At 54.0% G+C, this 16,558-nt stretch overlaps 2 protein-coding genes across 4 annotated transcripts; one reads left to right on the top strand and one right to left on the bottom strand.

The window, feature by feature from the left end:
- Positions 1-113: 113 nt before the first annotated feature.
- Positions 114-6,391, bottom strand: Mpnd (MPN domain containing). Of its 3 annotated transcripts, none has more exons than XM_038348062.2 (14): positions 6,182-6,391; positions 5,707-6,021; positions 5,377-5,654; positions 4,491-4,727; positions 3,980-4,100; positions 3,560-3,641; positions 3,297-3,393; positions 2,905-2,977; positions 2,754-2,830; positions 1,731-1,899; positions 1,577-1,647; positions 1,208-1,300; positions 800-892; positions 114-322 (listed from the first exon to the last, which is right to left on the bottom strand). In XM_038348062.2, the coding sequence occupies exons 2-14, from the start codon at positions 5,711-5,713 to the stop codon at positions 236-238; spliced, it is 1,485 nt and encodes a 494-aa protein (XP_038203990.1). In that variant the 5' UTR covers positions 5,714-6,021; positions 6,182-6,391; the 3' UTR covers positions 114-235. The 3 variants fall into 3 exon arrangements, 2 of the variants coding, with proteins under 2 accessions (XP_038203990.1, XP_038203999.1); XM_038348071.2 differs by having other exon boundaries at positions 1,208-1,297; XR_005287461.1 differs by lacking the exon at positions 114-322 and having other exon boundaries at positions 1,208-1,356.
- A 2,821-nt stretch (positions 6,392-9,212) lies between these two features.
- Positions 9,213-16,275, top strand: Stap2 (signal transducing adaptor family member 2). The gene is made up of 13 exons (XM_038348082.1): positions 9,213-9,408; positions 11,177-11,248; positions 11,389-11,511; positions 12,408-12,464; positions 13,580-13,680; positions 13,850-13,984; positions 14,316-14,385; positions 14,457-14,559; positions 14,661-14,726; positions 15,386-15,556; positions 15,636-15,728; positions 15,803-15,877; positions 15,978-16,275. The coding sequence occupies exons 1-13, from the start codon at positions 9,307-9,309 to the stop codon at positions 16,040-16,042; spliced, it is 1,233 nt and encodes a 410-aa protein (XP_038204010.1). The 5' UTR covers positions 9,213-9,306; the 3' UTR covers positions 16,043-16,275.
- Positions 16,276-16,558: the final 283 nt, after the last annotated feature.

Raw genomic sequence — 16,558 nt, 5'->3', positions numbered from 1 at the left:
AATTCAGCATGACCCTGTCCCCTTGCAAGGGCCCACACAGCCCTGTCACCCCACCCCACCCCAGCCCAAGGACCCCACAGAGCCTAACTCCCCCCCCAGCCGCAGGCTCATGCTGTGGGTACTTAGACTTTATTATCCAGCCCAAGGGTCCGCCTGCCATCCTACCCCAGCCACAGGTCCGTGCGTGGGTACTTTATTGCCCAGTCTGGTCCAGGACAGCAGGGCCTGCATGGCCTCAGCTCCCCTGCTTGAGCATGCTGCAGACCTGCTCCAGCACATGGGACATGCCCTGATCCTTTGGGGTCCTGCTGGCCAAGGATATCTGCAACAGCAGGACTGGGGTCAGGCTCTGCCCTGGACAGGTATCCCCTACCCCTACCAGGGTAAATGGGTGCCGCACCCGGTAAGCCTGGGCTACCAAGACTTTGGTTCTGTAAGAAATTCCTTTGGTTAGGGTTTGGAAGCAGGGTCTTGACTATGTAGCCCAGGCCAACCTAGAAGACACACCCCCACACACATGTGCACGCCTTTGGGTGCTGGTTGACAGTGTGTGCCCCACTGAGCCTCACAGTCTGAGCAACGTACAGTGCAGAGCACCCTCCTGGGTGAGCACACACAAAAGGAGGGGACCTCAGGCCACATGCAGGAATCAGAATCAGTAGTTGGCAAGAGTGTTTACCTGGCCACCCAGGTCCTGTAACCTCCCTACCCCAAGACTCTGGGGAAGTCTTTTGTTCAGACTCTGGGAAGTGGTTTGTGCCCCCCACAGGACCCAGGCTGCAGGGTTGCACAGTCTCACCTTGAGCTTGTCCAGGTAGGTATGCTCTGGGCTCCAGGCCTCCTGGAACCTCACGAGGTCAGGGGCGCCCTTGTAGAACTCCGCCAGCAGCACCTACAGGGCAAGGGCAGCACATCTGGCTCCTGTCCGTTCTTGGCTCTGCAGCTCCCAGGAGGGGCTAGGTTCCGTGTCACCACAGTGAAGGCCTGCCCTGGCTTTGGTGTAGCCTCCTCCCAAGAAGTCACACTCCCATGATCCCTCAGGGATGACAAAGTCATTTAAAAAACAGCCACACACGCAGGTGTGCTGCAGGCACACCTGTCATCTCAGCACTGAGAAAGCTGGAAGAATAATTGTAAGCTTGGGCTACGTAGGAAGGCCATATCTCAAACAAAACAAGTGGACCACAGCCACGGACAGATGGCTCACCATCTCTTGAAGGACATCACTGGTCAGGAAACTGTCCTGGACATATGCCATCTCTACGTCCATGGGGATGCCATAATCACTGGGCCTTTGCTGCTAGGAGGAGTGGGACCAGTCAGAGAGGCCTTGCCTGTGCCAGGAGCATCTAGGGTCTGAAGTTAAGGGATGTGGGAAGGTAGGGCATTACCCAGAAGGGCTTAAGAGTAACCACTGAAGTACTACTGAGGCACAGCTGCTCAATACAGCCCAGAACTGGATTTCCCTGCCTAAGACACAGCACATTCTCCAGCCCCCAAACATCTGCCCAGATACGACCCTGCTGTACCCACTCACATCCATGCCCCTCCATCTGGTGTCTTCCAGCTTACCCACCTCAGGGGGAGGCATCACCCAGAAAGGGCAGATCTTGGACTCGGGGCCTGGGTTGCCAGAATAGTAGGGGGCTGTGGGGACAAAAGTTGAGGCTGGGGACCCAGTGGTCCTGGCAGGGTGAGTCCCCCAACCTGGTGCCCAGCTGGGGCCTCACAGCACAGCAGGGCCAAACAGGGCTGGAAGCCATTGCTGGAGCCTTGCAGTCTCAGCTGGTACTCCATCTGTGTGTCGATGTCCTGCAGGGAGGGCACTGCGGGGCTGTGTGGGTGACTGTGGTACCAGCCCACCAGGGACAGGCCTCGAAGGAACAGCACCTGGTGGATCTGGAGGCAGAGAAGCTAGGGTTGGGGGTGGGGACCACCAGAGCCTTGAGCCTTGAGTCTCACACAAAGGCAGTTAAGTGGTTCCCCCCCTCCCCAAACTATGGCAGGAAGTATGATTAACGAATACAATACATCTGGGGCTGGAGAGACAGCTCAGTAAGTGCTGGCTGCTTTTGCAGGGGACCACAGTTCAATTCCCAGCACAGGCTGCTCACAACCACCTGTAACTCTGGTTCCAAGAATCAGATGCCCTCTTCTGGCCTCACTACATACACTTTTTTTTTCTCTTTTCTTTTGGTTTTTCAAGACATGGTTTCTCTGTAGCTTTGGAGCCTGTCCTGAAACTAGCTCTTGTAGACCAGGCTGGCCTCGAACTCACAGAGATCCACCTGCCTCTGCCTTCCAAGTGCTGGGATTAAAGGTGTGTGCCACCACCATCCGGCTTTTGTTTTCTAATTTAAATAGTACATCTAGCTGGCTGGGTGGTGGTGGCGCACGCTTTTAATCCCAGCACTCCTGAGGCAGAAGCAAGCTAATCTCTGAGTTTGAGGCCAGCTCTATTCTACAGAGCAAGTTGCAGGACAGCCAGGGCTACATAGAGAAACCTTGTCTCAAACAAGAAAAAAAATTCCATTTAGACATAGCAACAGGCCTATCCTCCCAGTACTCAAAAGGTACAGCAGGAGGATGCCTCATTCTAGACCAGCCTGGGCTACACAGCAAAAGCCCTTGTCATGTAACGCCCAAGCCAGCATTTCCACCCCAGACATGGACACCCACACTCCCATCTTTGCAGAGCATGGCCACTGTCCTTGGCCACCAGGACAACTAGCCCCCTCCCAACAAGCCCTCACCTCCTCCTCAACAGTGGCTGCCATATCAGTGTCCCCCAGCCGACTCCTGCAGGGGAAGGCTCTCAGCACGGTCAGCACTGTGGGGGTATAGAACAAGAAGCCGTCAGTCCTACCCCAGACGTGCCCTCGTCCGCCCCGTCCCAGTACTCACTCTGATTGTTGATGTCCCAGCGACCACCAAGGTAGCCCACGACCTCACTCCGAGTCAGGTGACAGTGGAAGTCCTGGGGACGAAGGGGGAGAACAGACTGCATTTCCTGCGTCAATGTAAGCCAGCCCAGCTTCCTGTGTGCATTTATCAAGCACACACTAACCTAGGGATGTCACTCGCTGATGAGCATGCAGTGCCTGCACCTAGCGTGTGAAAGGCACTAGTGTCCAATCCCAGCACCAAAGGGAAAATGGGCTCCTATTACTTTCTAATAGCAAGCACGTAATGAGTACCCGTTGCATATCATATCCTTGACTCCTCCACGCCCCCACCCAGGCCGGCGAGTTCCTTCTCCCTTGACATGACCAGGCAAAGTGACTTTAGTCACTTACCAAGAGGAACAGCACGTTACTAGAAATGGCCACGTTGAATGGCTGGAACTTGTTAATTGCAGCAAAGGATGTTACTTCCACCAGAGTGTGGGGGTTCCTGGAGTGGCGGGAAGGGTGCCAGGGCTTCAGGAACTCAGGCACCTCCCAACCCTGCTGCCTCCTGAGGCCTCCCAGCAGCTGAGGCCCTGCCAGATCTTTGTCTCGTAACCAAATCAACCAAAGGCACCAGGGAAGCCAGGACCAGGGCAGAGGGGGCAACTGACCTGGCAGAGTCACGACTGCCCAGCATGCAATAACGCACTGGTACCTGGACCTTGTCCACACGCTTGCCCAGGGGTGTGGCCTCTGGGGAGAGGGATAGGAAAGGAGTCAGTGTGAACCCTCCCTTCTGTTCTCTTTGCAAAGAAGCAAGGATGCCCAAGAAATAAGAGGAAGTGGGGCCAGCAAGATGGCTCAGTGGGTCTTACAACCAGGCCTGAAGACCTAGGTTTGATCACCAGAACCCGCATGGTAGAAGGGACCCAAGTCCTGAAAGGTGTCCTCTAACACATACCCTTGACCCAGCTCTCAGGAAGCAGACATCTCTGTGAGTTCCAGGCCAGCCAGGCAGAGAGTGAAATCAGGCCTAAGAAACATCAAAGCCAGCTTCCGGCATCACAGTCCCCTCCTCTCCGGCCCCTCACCTGGCTCAGAGACCTTCCCAGGCGGTCTGCGGCCTTTGTCCTCTGCTGAGACCCCCGCCAGCACATCATCTTCATCCTCCTCCAGGAGCAGCTCCTCCTCCTCCCCTTCGCTGGTGGGACACTGGTGGAGTGGGGGTATAGCGGCAGTAAGGTTAGCGGAGCGCCTCACAGCCCCAAGTACTCTCTGGAGCCCAGGCCTGAGCGCTAGATGTCATTGCCTCGAGTGACCACCAGAGGGTGATGGTGAGCAGATGTGCCCAAGGCACAGCTCCCTCTGCCCATAGCACTTCATGGCTCCCACTCCCTTTAGGGTCAAAGTTGAAGTACTTCCTCCAGCCTAGGGGACCCTGCTGATCCTGTCTGTCCTTCCCTGCCTCCCTCCTTCCTTGCGCTTTCTGCTACAGCCTCTCAAGCCACCTTGCTGTTTCTGCAACACGCAAGGCCGTGTCCTACCCCAGGGCCTTTGCACACCTTCTCCTGCAGCGTACCACGGGTAAAGGCTTGTAGTCACCTCATCTGCAGCAGCTACTGGCATATGCAGCTGATGTCGGCGGAGCCAGGCAGCCTTGTATTTGTCAAGTTTCTGGCCCTTGTACTTGACCGATGCCCAGCCACAGCCGGACTTCTTGGCTGGGTTGACGAGCTTCTTACAGTGTGTCGCCCAGGCGCTGGGTGAGTTGAAGACTTGTCCAGTTTCCTGCCACAGGATCCTGCCATCTGGCTGCAGGTCCCCAATGAACTTCCTGCCCTGCAGAGACAGAGAGGGCTGGGACACGCCCACTCCCAGAGATTCCTGACTCTATGCTCTCTGAAGCTTGGTGTCCATATTCTTCTAGGGCTCACAAGAGGCATTTTCCTAGGAACACCATCTGTCACACCAGTACAGCATCCCGACACTCAACACCCAGCTTTGAAGTTAAACAGCAGCCAGACCCGACATAGCAAGGCAGGACTGTCAGCCCAGATACTGAGGAGGCTGAGGCAGAAAGACCACAAGTACAAAGCCTTCCAGGTACACTTTATAAGACACTTCTACTCAGAAGTAGAACCCCTACCTAGAATCCCCCAATGATGAACTAGGGGCGTGGTCAGGGGGTGGAGCTCCCACCTAGAATCCCTGAGTGAGGGGCGGGGGGCGTGGCTCAGGATCCATTTTTGGCAGCACAAAGAAAGTTTTTAGCGTGATCGTTTTAAACAGTACTCAGTACACTTTTCATAAAGGATCTGGGAAGGAAGACCTCATTTTACTGATGGGGAAGCTGCTATCACACAATTGGTTATCCATACACCCAGATGGCTGAGGTTTCGGTTACGGCATTGTGAGAATCAGGCTCTGGGCTTCAGTTTCCCCTTACACATGAGCAGTGGAGGACATGAACGGTCTCTGGGGGTCTCACCAGGTAGTAGATAGATAGCACCCCTTCGCCGGGCTCCAGCAGCTCGTCTTTGAGCAGCACCCGCAGCGTGACCGCGCGCCTCGTGAGCGCGCCCCCCAGGGTCAGCCCAGGCCCAACCGTGCTGCCTCCAATGCCACTGAGGCTGCCGCAGCGCGCTCCGCTGCCCGCCCCGCGCTCGGGGTCCTCGGCCTCCGCGTCGTCCTCATCCTCTTCCGGCGCTTCATCGGCCACGGCCGCGGGGGACAGAGGTTCGGGAGCTGCAACGAGACAGCGACGGGCTGCAGAGATCGCACCCCTCTGCCTTGTCCCCGCCCGCACAGAGCGTCCTACCTGCCATGGCTGCCCCGTCTCGGCACAACCTCCTCCGGGTAACCGGGCTCCGCCCTGCGCGGAGACGCCGTAGCCCATTGGTCACCGAAGGGATGGGCGGAGAGGTTTGGCCCACTGAGGGGTGGAGGAGACACCAAGCCCCTGGTTTGTGCTCCGGTTGGAGCTGGAGGGCTCCGGGGCAGTTGGGAAACTGAGGCTGGAGGTTGTGGGAGATCTGGACGAGGACTCAGACCAAGGACACTGCCTTCAGGGGTTACAAGAGGCCACCAACTACCAGGTTGCAGCCTTGAGTCCTGGGTGCAGTAGCGGATCAGCCTATTAGAAAGAAATGGGAATCTCAGATCTCTAGCCTGCCCTCCACGGGAAAGGAAATGCGGGAAGTTACTTTAGGGAAACTGAGACCCGATGGTGCTGGTGACCTGGAGGAAAAAATTGACACCCAGGACCCCCACATTCAGGGGATTACACGCCCCACCTGAGGCCGCCGCCTGCTGGGCTGCATCTAGGGGCTAGGGCGCACCCGTCCCTACGAAGCGATGAGGGAAACTGAGTCCCGCGGCCAGCGCGCTAGATAGGCTCGGCGTCCTTGGTGATTGGGAGCTGAGGAGAACCAGCTTTGTAAGAAATGTAGGGCCGCGATGGGAAGGCTCGCTGCAGGTGGATCGAAAGACCTGGGTCAGGCTCAGCTTCAGCATCTATAGTGTTAACTCAGCAATTTACAGCCGTCACGTCATCCAATCACCAGGTGCCCCCAGCATCCAATTAACTACAAGGGATGGTTTCCACCCAGCCAATCGGCGCCTAGCTGGGGTCAGGGGCGGGAAGGGGCGGGTTTTGCTGAACGCGCGCGAGGCCCAAGGCCTTTGTTCCCCTCTGGTCAGAAACCTTTGCCCCCAATCCGGGGACGTCTGAAAATCTGGGAAGGGAACCTAGCAGAGTGGCAGGTGGGATTGTCGTCACACTGGGGAAAGAGAGCACGGGACGCTCTGGAAGGGTCTAAGGAAAGAGAATCCTTCTTTCCCCTAGCCGGATCACCAGACTCCAGCTCCTCATAGACCAGGCTAGCCTCGGTTCACCTCCCCTCACTGTGCTCAATAAGCAGGTCTAACCACCTCCTGGCAGGCCAAGCCTTGAGTGAGTGAGGGACCATGTTCCGGACACTAGCTATCTTCATGGGACACCATGCTCTCCACCCTTATCCTGTTTATCTTCTACCCAGCCTGGTCCTAGAGGGATTTTTCTATGCCGTAACTACATCTCACCTCCCTCACAACAGTCCGTGGCTCCCTAGTCATTTTTCTTTTCCTCCCTCTATTCTTTTAAGTTCTGAGATAGGATCTCATAACTGGCCTGGAACTCAGCATGTAGCCCAGGTTAGCCTCACACTTATGGTAATCTCCTGCCTCAGCCTCCCTTGTGCTGAAATCACAGGTTTGCATTGCCACACCCGGCTTCCCTGTGGTCTTAGACAATTTGAAGCAAGCACTGTGTTTTGACAATGTACGAAAAGTCCTCCAAAGATAACAGTGGACAGTTGGACAGATAAAGGAACGCCATGCTGCCCATAGCAACTATCTATGGTCCCCATCGCTACCGGTTGTTACCCGTGTAAAGTCCAGGTGCTAGGGCCAAGGACTGCGGGAAATGAATGCATAAACTGTTCTGGTTTTCTTTTTTGAAAACAGCGTAAGCTACTTACAGAACTGGACTCAGGTTACTATGTAACTAAGACTGCCCTTAAACTGGTGATGCTCTGGCCTTTATCTCTCAACTTTCGGGAAGATGGGAGTGTGCCACCACGCCTGGCTGAACTTATACACTGATTGAGTGCACTGTAATTGATCTTAGAGCCTTGTTTTCGAAGGAGTCAGGTTCACTTACTGACACAAGTCATGCCCCCAGGCCTCTCTCTACTAGTAGTAGAACACCTGCCTGGAATTCCCCAGTGGGGGGTTGGGGACGTGGTCAGGAAGAAGCCCAGCCTAGAATTCCCCCCACCCCCATCCCGCCCCGTGATGGGTTGGGGGCGTGGTCATGGAAGAGCCCCGCCTAGAATTCCCCAGTGAGGGGTTGGGGGCGTGATCAAGAAGAAGCCCAACCTAGAATTCCCCCGTGATGGGTTGTGGGCGTGGTCAGAGAGGAGCCCCACCTAGAATCCCCCAGTGAGGGGCTGGGGCCGTGGTCAGGGGTGGAGCATTGGCCTACAATGTCACAGGGAAGGCCTAGGTGCGACTCTGTGGTCTGTGGTACAGTGTTCACTTAGCAGGTACAAAGGTCCTGGTTCGCATCTGCACCAAAAAAAAAAAAAAAAAAAGAAGAAGAAGAAAACAAAAAAAAGAAAACAGTGAGAGAACAGCAGGAGAGAAATGATTGGCTTGTTATAATCCTTCAGACTAGCAGTGAGAGTCAGGCCTGGTGGCCCACATCTGTCATTATAGCACTTGAGAGACTGAGGCAGAAAGAGCTGGAGCCAAGGGGGCTGGAGAGATGGCTCAGCAGTTAGCAGCCCTTCCAAAGGTCCTGAGTTCAATTCCCAGCAACCACATGGTAGCTCACAACTGTATGGAATGGGATCAGATTCCATCTTCTGTTGTACATGAAGACAGAGACCTCAAACATAAAATAAATAAGTAAATAATTTTTTTTAAAAGTTATCTTGAGGCCGGGCACTGGTGGTGCATTCCTTTAATCCCAACACTTGGGAGGCAGAGGCAGGCAGATCTCTGTGAGTTGGAGGCCAGCTTGGTCTACAGAGCTAGTTCCAGGACAGGCTCCAAAGCTACAGAGAAACCCTGTCTTGGAAAACCAAAAAAATAAAAAGTCAGCTTGGGCTGTGTATCTAGACAACAACCAACCAAACCAGAAAAACTCAGAACACGGATACTAGTCATACATCCAGGAAGTGGAATGAGGAGGCTCAGGAGTTCAAGGTCATCCTCAGGTCATCCTGGGGCCAGCCTGGGCTATGTGACCTTGGCTCAATAAGCAAATGCAACAAAACTAAAACCAATAACTAAAGTGCTTAACTGTAAGTCTGATGAAGGGTAATCAGGACGCACGGGCTGTTGGCGATGTGTCTCAGTGGGGAAGGGAGTGTACCACCAAGCTTAATGACCTACATTTAGTCCCCAGGACCCACGTGATGGAGGGAGAAAATCCACTCCTTCGAGCTGTGCTCTGACCGCCACACACATACACACAGTGGATGTAATAAAAAGTTAAACTGACCTAAGTTGAGAAAGTCCCCTCCCTGCCTGATCCCTGGCTAAGGACTTGTCTTGCAAATGCATGTCTGATGATTCAGGAACATGGGTGCTACACTCAGCGACTTCACGAGCATTCCAGATCTTGCTGTGATGTGTCTGCCGTGTGCTTCTGTTTTCCCTGGGATCATATCCCAGCCACCTTCTTCAACACAGTCCCTTTGCTTGGGACAGGAGCCCAGAGCTGCCGGGATTTCCCCAGGATCCAGCCCCCGCCCAGCCCTGCCAGGGAGGGAGGTGACAGCTGACTGAGTTAAGGAAACTCCCCAGGAACCTGTTTATTCGCTTCCTGGCCAGGCTGGGGTTCCTACTGGAAGGACGGGGATCTGGGCTGGACATGGCCTCAGCCCTGAGCCCACCCAAGGGCCCCAAGCCCAAAGGCGTGCCACCTTCACACTACTATGAGAGCTTCCTAGAGAAAAAGGGACCCTGTGACCAGGTATGGAGGGTGGGTAGCCGGCCGGCAGTGCTGAGCTGCCCCGGGAATCCACACAGTCTGACTGAGGGCCTGGCAGGGGGTGGTTGATGGTGAGAGGAATCTGGTGGAGCAAGGCACAAGCTGCTGGCTGTGGAAAGCTCCGGCTATCTGTGCGTCTCTGTGTCTCTTTCCACATTCTGTCCTTTGATTACATGTCTCTCTGCCTGCCTGCCTGTCCGTCTGTCTGTCTACCTTCCTGCCTGGCTGCCCTACTGCCTAGCTCTTGGTCTCTTGATCTGTCCAGCTGCTGTTTCAATCTTTCTGCCTGTCTCTCTTTCTATTCTCTGCATAGAAACAAGACTAGAGACTTCCTCCAGGAAATAAGGTCTCCTTTGATTCCTGGGCCTCCTCCCCGTCCCGGCTCAGAAGTAACCCCATGAACTTGAGGTTCTGGGCTAAGGTCACGGCAGGTGGCACATGAACCCGGTGACAGCTAGTCAGCTGTCAATTCAAAGCAACCGAGAGGGTTGTTCTGAGGCAGGTTTTCAGGATTATGACCCCCAAAGGCTTGAAACTTGAAGAAATTCTCTTGCCTCAGCTTTTCAAGTGTTGGGATGACGGTGTGCTCTGCAACCATGCCCAGCCCATATGTATTTCTGCTGGATGCACCCCTCTGTTTTCCCTGATTACTGCTCAGACTATGTCTCTTGGTTCCTCTTGTCCACATCCCATATGTATGTATCCAGATAAACCACAACCAGCAAGTTCTTTATATCATGTACTCAAATGATGGACAGATGGGTGGATGGGTGGGTGTATGCATGTATGGATGAGTGGGTGTATGCATGTATGTATGGGTGGGTGGATGGATGGGTGGATGGATGGGTGGGTGGGTGGATGGATGGGTGCGTGGGTGGATGGATGGGTGGGTGGGTGGATGGATGGGTGAGTGGGTGGGTGGATGGATGGGTGAGTGGGTGGGTGGGTGAGTGGGTGGGTGGGTGAGTGGGTGGGTGGGTGGATGGATGGGTGAGTGGGTGGGTGGGTAGGTGGATGGATGGGTGGATGGGTGAGTGGGTGGGTGGATGGGTGAGTGGGTGGGTGGGTGGATGGGTGAGTGGGTGGGTGCCTGGATAGGTGAGTTGGTAGGTGAATATGTGAGTAGATAGACATGTGTATACATGGAAAACCATTAATCCAGTTAAATCAGCTTACTACCACAGCACACATCTCTTCACATTGTGGGGTGCCTTGTCTCTCTATCCCATAGGAATCCCCTTGTTTTCATCTTTATTAAATGCTGTTGATGGAGCCCAGACTCACTCCCATGCTAGACAAATGCCACTAGCTGTTCGGCAGACCATAGTCTTGGATGACAAGAGATACCTAGGCTGGACAATGGGCAGGGAAGACCTCAGTGAACATGTACTTTTACGGGCTGGGACTCAGTGCATTGCTCACCCAGGGTGATGGAGGTCTAGGTTTCATCCCCAGGAGGACAGAAACTGGTTATGGTGGTACATGCCCCTGACCCCAGCTCAGAAGGTGGAGACAGGGGGACCAAGAGTTCAAGGTCATCCTAGGCTATATAAAACTAGCTAACTAAGTTAATTAATTAAATAACTAAATAAATGAATGAAATATAACCTTTACTGAAAACAGGTAGCTTTGTAGTGAGAAGGATCCATAGGTACAAGAACAGCCACTTCAAACCTGCAGCAGAAGGGGGTATATTGGGCACACACAACTTTGCCCCCTGGGTCCTTTCCCCTTTCTTCTCTGTCCCCAGGATTACAGGAAGTTCTGGGCAGGCCTCCAGGGTTTAGCCATCTGCTTCTACAACAGTAATCGGGACTTTCAGGTGAGGGCAGGGGTGTGGGCTCAGGGCCTGATGAATGAATACCTAGGTGGGTGGCCATCTGAGATTACACCATGGGGGGGATCATCCTGGGGACTGAGAGATCCATAGGCCTCATAGGAACTCGTGTTCCTCTGGGCCAGGCCCTGGAGAAGGTGGACCTGAGGCTGTTTTCAAAGATCAAAGATGAGTCTCCATGGGGAAGCTCAAAGGATACCAGCCCTCACTTCAGCCTGGTACTCCGGGACCAGGAGGTCAAATTCAAGGTATGTCAGGAGGAAAGAGAGACCCCTCCATTGAGTCCAGCATTCAGAATAAAAATACAGAGTCAGCTGGGCAGTGGTGGCACACACCTTTAATTCCAGCACTTGGGAGGCAGAGACAGGCAAATCTCTGTGAGTTCGAGGCCAGCCTGGTCTACAGAGCAAGTTCCAGCACAGGCTCCAAAACTACAGAAAAACCCTGTCTTAAAAAACAAATAAATGGGGGCTGAAGAGATGGCTCAGAGGTTAAGAGCACTGCTTGCTCTTCCAAAGGTCCTGAGTTCGATTCCCAGCAACCACATGGCGGCTCACAACCATCTGTAATGAGGTCTGGTGCCCTCTTCTGGCCTGCAGGCATACATGGAGACAGAACACTATATACATAATAAATATATAAATCTTTAAAAAAAGAAAAGAAAATCCAACAAAACAAAACAAAAAAACCAAGGGAGTCACACGAAGTCTTATTCTGAGTCTCTCGCATTCTACAAGTCTACAAGTCCCTGGACCTGTGCAAAGGCCCTGGATATTGGACACAGCTGGGGCAGAAGGGGCCCTTAACCCACTTCAATAATCTTCTTCTTCTTCTTCTTCTTCTTCTTCTTCTTCTTCTTCTTCTTCTTCTTCTTCTTCTTCTTCTTCTCCTCCTCCTCCTCCTCCTCCTCCTCCTCCTCCTCCTCCTCCTCTTCCTCCTCCTCCTCCTTCTTTGTTTTTTGAGAAACAGTTTCTCTGTGGCTTTGGAGCCTGTCCTGGAACTAGCTCTTGTAGACCAGGCTGGCCTCGAACTCACAGAGATCCGCCTGCCTCTGCCTCCCGAGTGCTGGCATTAAAGGCTGCGCCATCATTGCCTGGCCACATCCATCTTCTTTAACATAACTCTCCCACACACACACCTTTAGGTGGAGAGCCTGGAGTCTCGTGAGATGTGGAAAGGATTTATCTTGACTGTGGTGGAGGTAAAGTGACTCTACTCTGTTAGCTTGTTGTTGTTGTTTGGTTTTGTTGTTTTTGCTTTCTCAGACAGGGTTTCTCTGGGTAGCCCCGGCTGACGTGGAACTCATTCTGTAGACCAGGCTGAACTTCAACTCAGAGATCCGCCTGCCTCTGCCTCCCGAGTGCTGGGATCAGAGGCATGTGCCAACACTGCCCAGCTAGTTTTATTTTTTAAATTATTTTAGTTTTAGATACTTTGTCTGTGAGTGTGTGTGTGCGTGTGTGTGCAGTGCCCACGGAGGCCAGAAGAGGGTCTCGGATCCCTAGAACAGGAGTTACAGGAGTTTGCGAGCTGACCAAGTAGTGGGTCTTGGGACGAGGCTCCAGTTCTATTTTTTTTTTTTTTTTTTTTTTGTTTTTTCGAGACAGGGTTTCTCTGCAGCTTTTTTAGAGCCTGTCCTGGAACTAGCTCTTGTAGACCAGGCTGGCCTCGAACTCACAGAGATCCGCCTGCCTCTGCCTCCCGAGTGCTGGTCCAGTTCTATTTTTGAAACAGGGTCTCGGGGCTGGAGAGATGGCTCAGAGGTTAAGAGCATTGCCTGTTCTTCCTAAAGGTCCTGACTTCAATTCCCAGCAACCAAATGGTGGCTCACAACCATCTGTAATGAGGTCTGGTGCCCTCTTCTGGCCTGCAAACATACACACAGGCAGAATATTGTATACATAATAAATAATTAAAAAAAAAATGAAACAGGGTCTCGTGTAACCCAGGTTGGCCTGCAACTCTCTCTGTAGCCAAGGATGACTTTGAACTCCTGTCTTCCCACCTCTGCCTCTCTCCTGAGTTCTGGGGCAGGAGACGGACAGATGTACATTACCGCAGAGTTTAAAACCACATTTTTTTCATGGCTCCTAGTTAGACCTAAGAGTTGCCCAGCACTCGGAGCGAGGTTCTAGCACCTTCCGAGTCCGCCTTAGCGTCTGTTTCGGGGGTGGGGGGTGTCCTGCATTTGTATGCTGTGGGGTGCTCGGTAGCGATGGGCCCAGAGGGACGCCTTCATGGCTCCACAAGCTGGCCTGACTTTACCTTTTCTTTTCGGTACCTACCTATGTGTTCTCGGCCTGGATCATCCTTCAGCTCCATGTCCCGTCTAACCTGACCCTGCTGCCCGGACACCTGTACATGATGGCCGAGGTTCTGGACAAAGAGAAGGCGAGGCGAGCAGCAGAGGTGCCCTGGTGAGTCCTGACCGCCCATAGGGTGCACAAGTACCAGGCTCCAGGGAGAAGACAGGACCTGGGCGGGGCATGTGTCTCTAGGGGCGGGGCCTGGGTGGAGCAGCACGTCCCCTGAGGTCCAAGCTTGCCTGCAGGACTCTTAGCATCTCTCTCGTGTGCGCTCGCTCAGGTGTTTCCTGCAGGTGAGCCGGCTGGAGGCGCAGCTGCTCTTGGAGCGCTACCCCGAGTGCGGAAACCTGCTGCTGCGGCCTGGAGGGGACGGCAAAGACGGTGTGTCTGTCACTACCCGGCAGATACTTAACGGGTGCGCATGTGGGGCTCTGAGCCCAGGGTGGGCAGAGTCATCTGGGTGCAGGGGCCAGAGCTGGGGGCTTGGTAGCCAGAGGATGCTGGGAAAGTGGAGTCAGGCCGGGGCTGGGACACTCTCTGGGGAAGGGTGTGAGGCTGTGACTAGAGGTGAACTTCCGGGGGCGGGGTCATGCCTAGGGACGGGGTCTCCTGGGGTGTGGTCATAACTGGGCAGGCTTAGGGTCGGGACAACGACTAAAGGCGCGGTCCTGGCGTGGGTCTCATAGGCGCATGGTCTCCTGGGGTGGGAAGTGTGGCATCCCAGCTAGCCAGTTGCGACTCTGCAGGTCGCCAGTGGTCAAGCACTACAAGGTGAAGCGGGAGGGTCCCATGTATGTGATCGACGTGGAAGACCCGGTGAGCTTTGGGGTGTCCTAGGTTCTGGGATCCTTCTCCCTTCCCTGCCTGACCGCCGTCTCTCGCCCCAGTTTTCCTGCCCCTCACTGGATGCTGTGGTCAACTATTTCGTGACATACACGAAGAGGGCGTTGGTACCCTTCCTGATGGACGAGGACTATGAGAAGGTTCTAGGTGTGCGATGTGGGGCAGCCAGGCTCGGACGGGGGCACTCTGTGGAGCGCTAGCTCCGGGCCTCCACGCTGCCTCCAGACTGCCCGCTCTCTCTGTTCCAGGCTTCGTGGACTCAGATCGGGAGAACGGCGAGAGTGTATGGGCTGTGTCCTCCTCGCGGGATTCAGGTAACTCCCCTTTCCCATGATCCTTGCAGCCCAAAGGTTCTGTTTCTTCGTTTTGTTTTTTGAGACTTGGTTTCTTTGTATAGCCCTGGGTTTCCTGGTTTTGAACTCACCTGCTTCTTCTTCCCCAGTGCTGTGGCTGATTGTTGGGATGGGGTCTCACTCTATAGATGGGGCTAACCTTGAACTCAAGAGAGCCATCTGTCTCTGCCTCCTGAGTGCCGGAACTAATGGCCCAGCTCCAAAGGATTTTATTAATAGAGATGGGTAAAGCGGAGGATCAGCTACCTCGGGGAGACCTGGGGAAGGATCTGTGCAGGGAGTGGATGTGGGTCTCCTTTACCAAGTGAGAGGAAGAGGCAGCATACCTTGCAGAGGTCTGAGGGGAATGTAACATAGTCCTCGAGCCCAGGCCTGAACCACACGTACACACACACTGCTCCCCACTGAGTGTGTGCACATCAGAGGCTCATACATGCCTCTGTATACACATAAACACACATGCATGTATCTGTGTACCTGTCTGAAGCCACAATTCCACATGCATCCCAATTTGCAGACACATTGTGATTGACAGATGAGCACAAGGGGATACTTATCTCTGCAGTATACCCTAGGAGTTTGAACCACAGAGACCCTGACAGTGACTGTTTCTCTGTCAGGCCCTGCCCCCCTTGCTAATGTCTCGAAGCCACTCCCACCTGTGCCTGTGTCTGTGTCCAGTCAGGAGGCCAGGCTACCTCTACTTCCCCTGCCTCAGCTACTGGATCAAGATGAGAACTATGTGACCCCCATTGAAGACTCCCCGGCAGTTGAGTACGTGAATCAAGACGGTAAGCCAGGCGGCAGACACCGGAGCTGGGAGGAATGGTTGGTGACACCTTGTCACATCTCTCTCTCTCTCTCTTGCAGTGTCTTCCTCTAGTCATCCAGTCCCCTCAAAGCCCAAGAAGCCAGCGAAGCTTCCAGCAAAACCCCCAAAGCCACCGACCATGCCCAAACCAGGTAGGGCTCCCATTCCCGATTTCTTGTTTCCTTGGTGACGGGTGGCCTTAGACCTCATCTGCATCTTTCTTCAGATCTCAAAGCCATCACTAGTGTCTGGGCCAGAAAGCAAGGTGGCAGCTCATCCCAGGATCCCTTTCTTCTGACAAGTAAGGAGACTCTGGGGGCCTGGATGCATGGTAGGCAGGTCCTGGGTGGAGGGGCACAGTCCAGGGTGCTCTAGCTGAAGTCTGGGTTCCCTCCCACCAGAGCTGGGGGACGTCACGGCCGAGCTGGAAGAGAAACTGCAGAAGAGGAGAGCACTGGAACAGTGATCTAGGCCCCCAGGGACCAGTGGACTATCTCGGGACACAACAGTCCGCCACCAGCTGTCCTCACTGAGGGGACTGGACATGCCCAACACGGTGAAGAATCCTGTCCTCCAAACAGTGAAGCAGGGAAGAGCCCTGGGAGACCCGAGGCTAGCCTGAGCCATAAAGTGATTTCCACGCCAGCCTTGGCTAGAGTGAGGCCTTGTTTAATAAAGCAAAACACAATAAGAACTTCATGTGACTGCAAGGTTTGTGTCTAGCATGGCCTTTAAGATTGGGGTTTGTCGAGTATTGGTCCCAAGCTGGCACGCCTGACACCAATCCACAAGGAAAGCCTGTTTCACAGCTAAGAAATGCAAGGTACCCTGTCTCTAAGAACCAGCACAGTAGGCAGGGAGTGGTGGCGGCACACGCCTTTAATCCCAGCACTTGAGAGGCAGAGGCAGAGACAGGCGGATCTCTGTGAGTTCAAGGCCAGGCTGATCTACAAGAGCTAGTTCTGGGACAGGCTCCAACGCT

This window comes from Arvicola amphibius, chromosome 1, assembly GCF_903992535.2.
Source record: "Arvicola amphibius chromosome 1, mArvAmp1.2, whole genome shotgun sequence".
Lineage (NCBI taxonomy): Eukaryota > Metazoa > Chordata > Mammalia > Rodentia > Cricetidae > Arvicola > Arvicola amphibius.
This window is presented reverse-complemented; position numbering and strand designations above follow the sequence as displayed.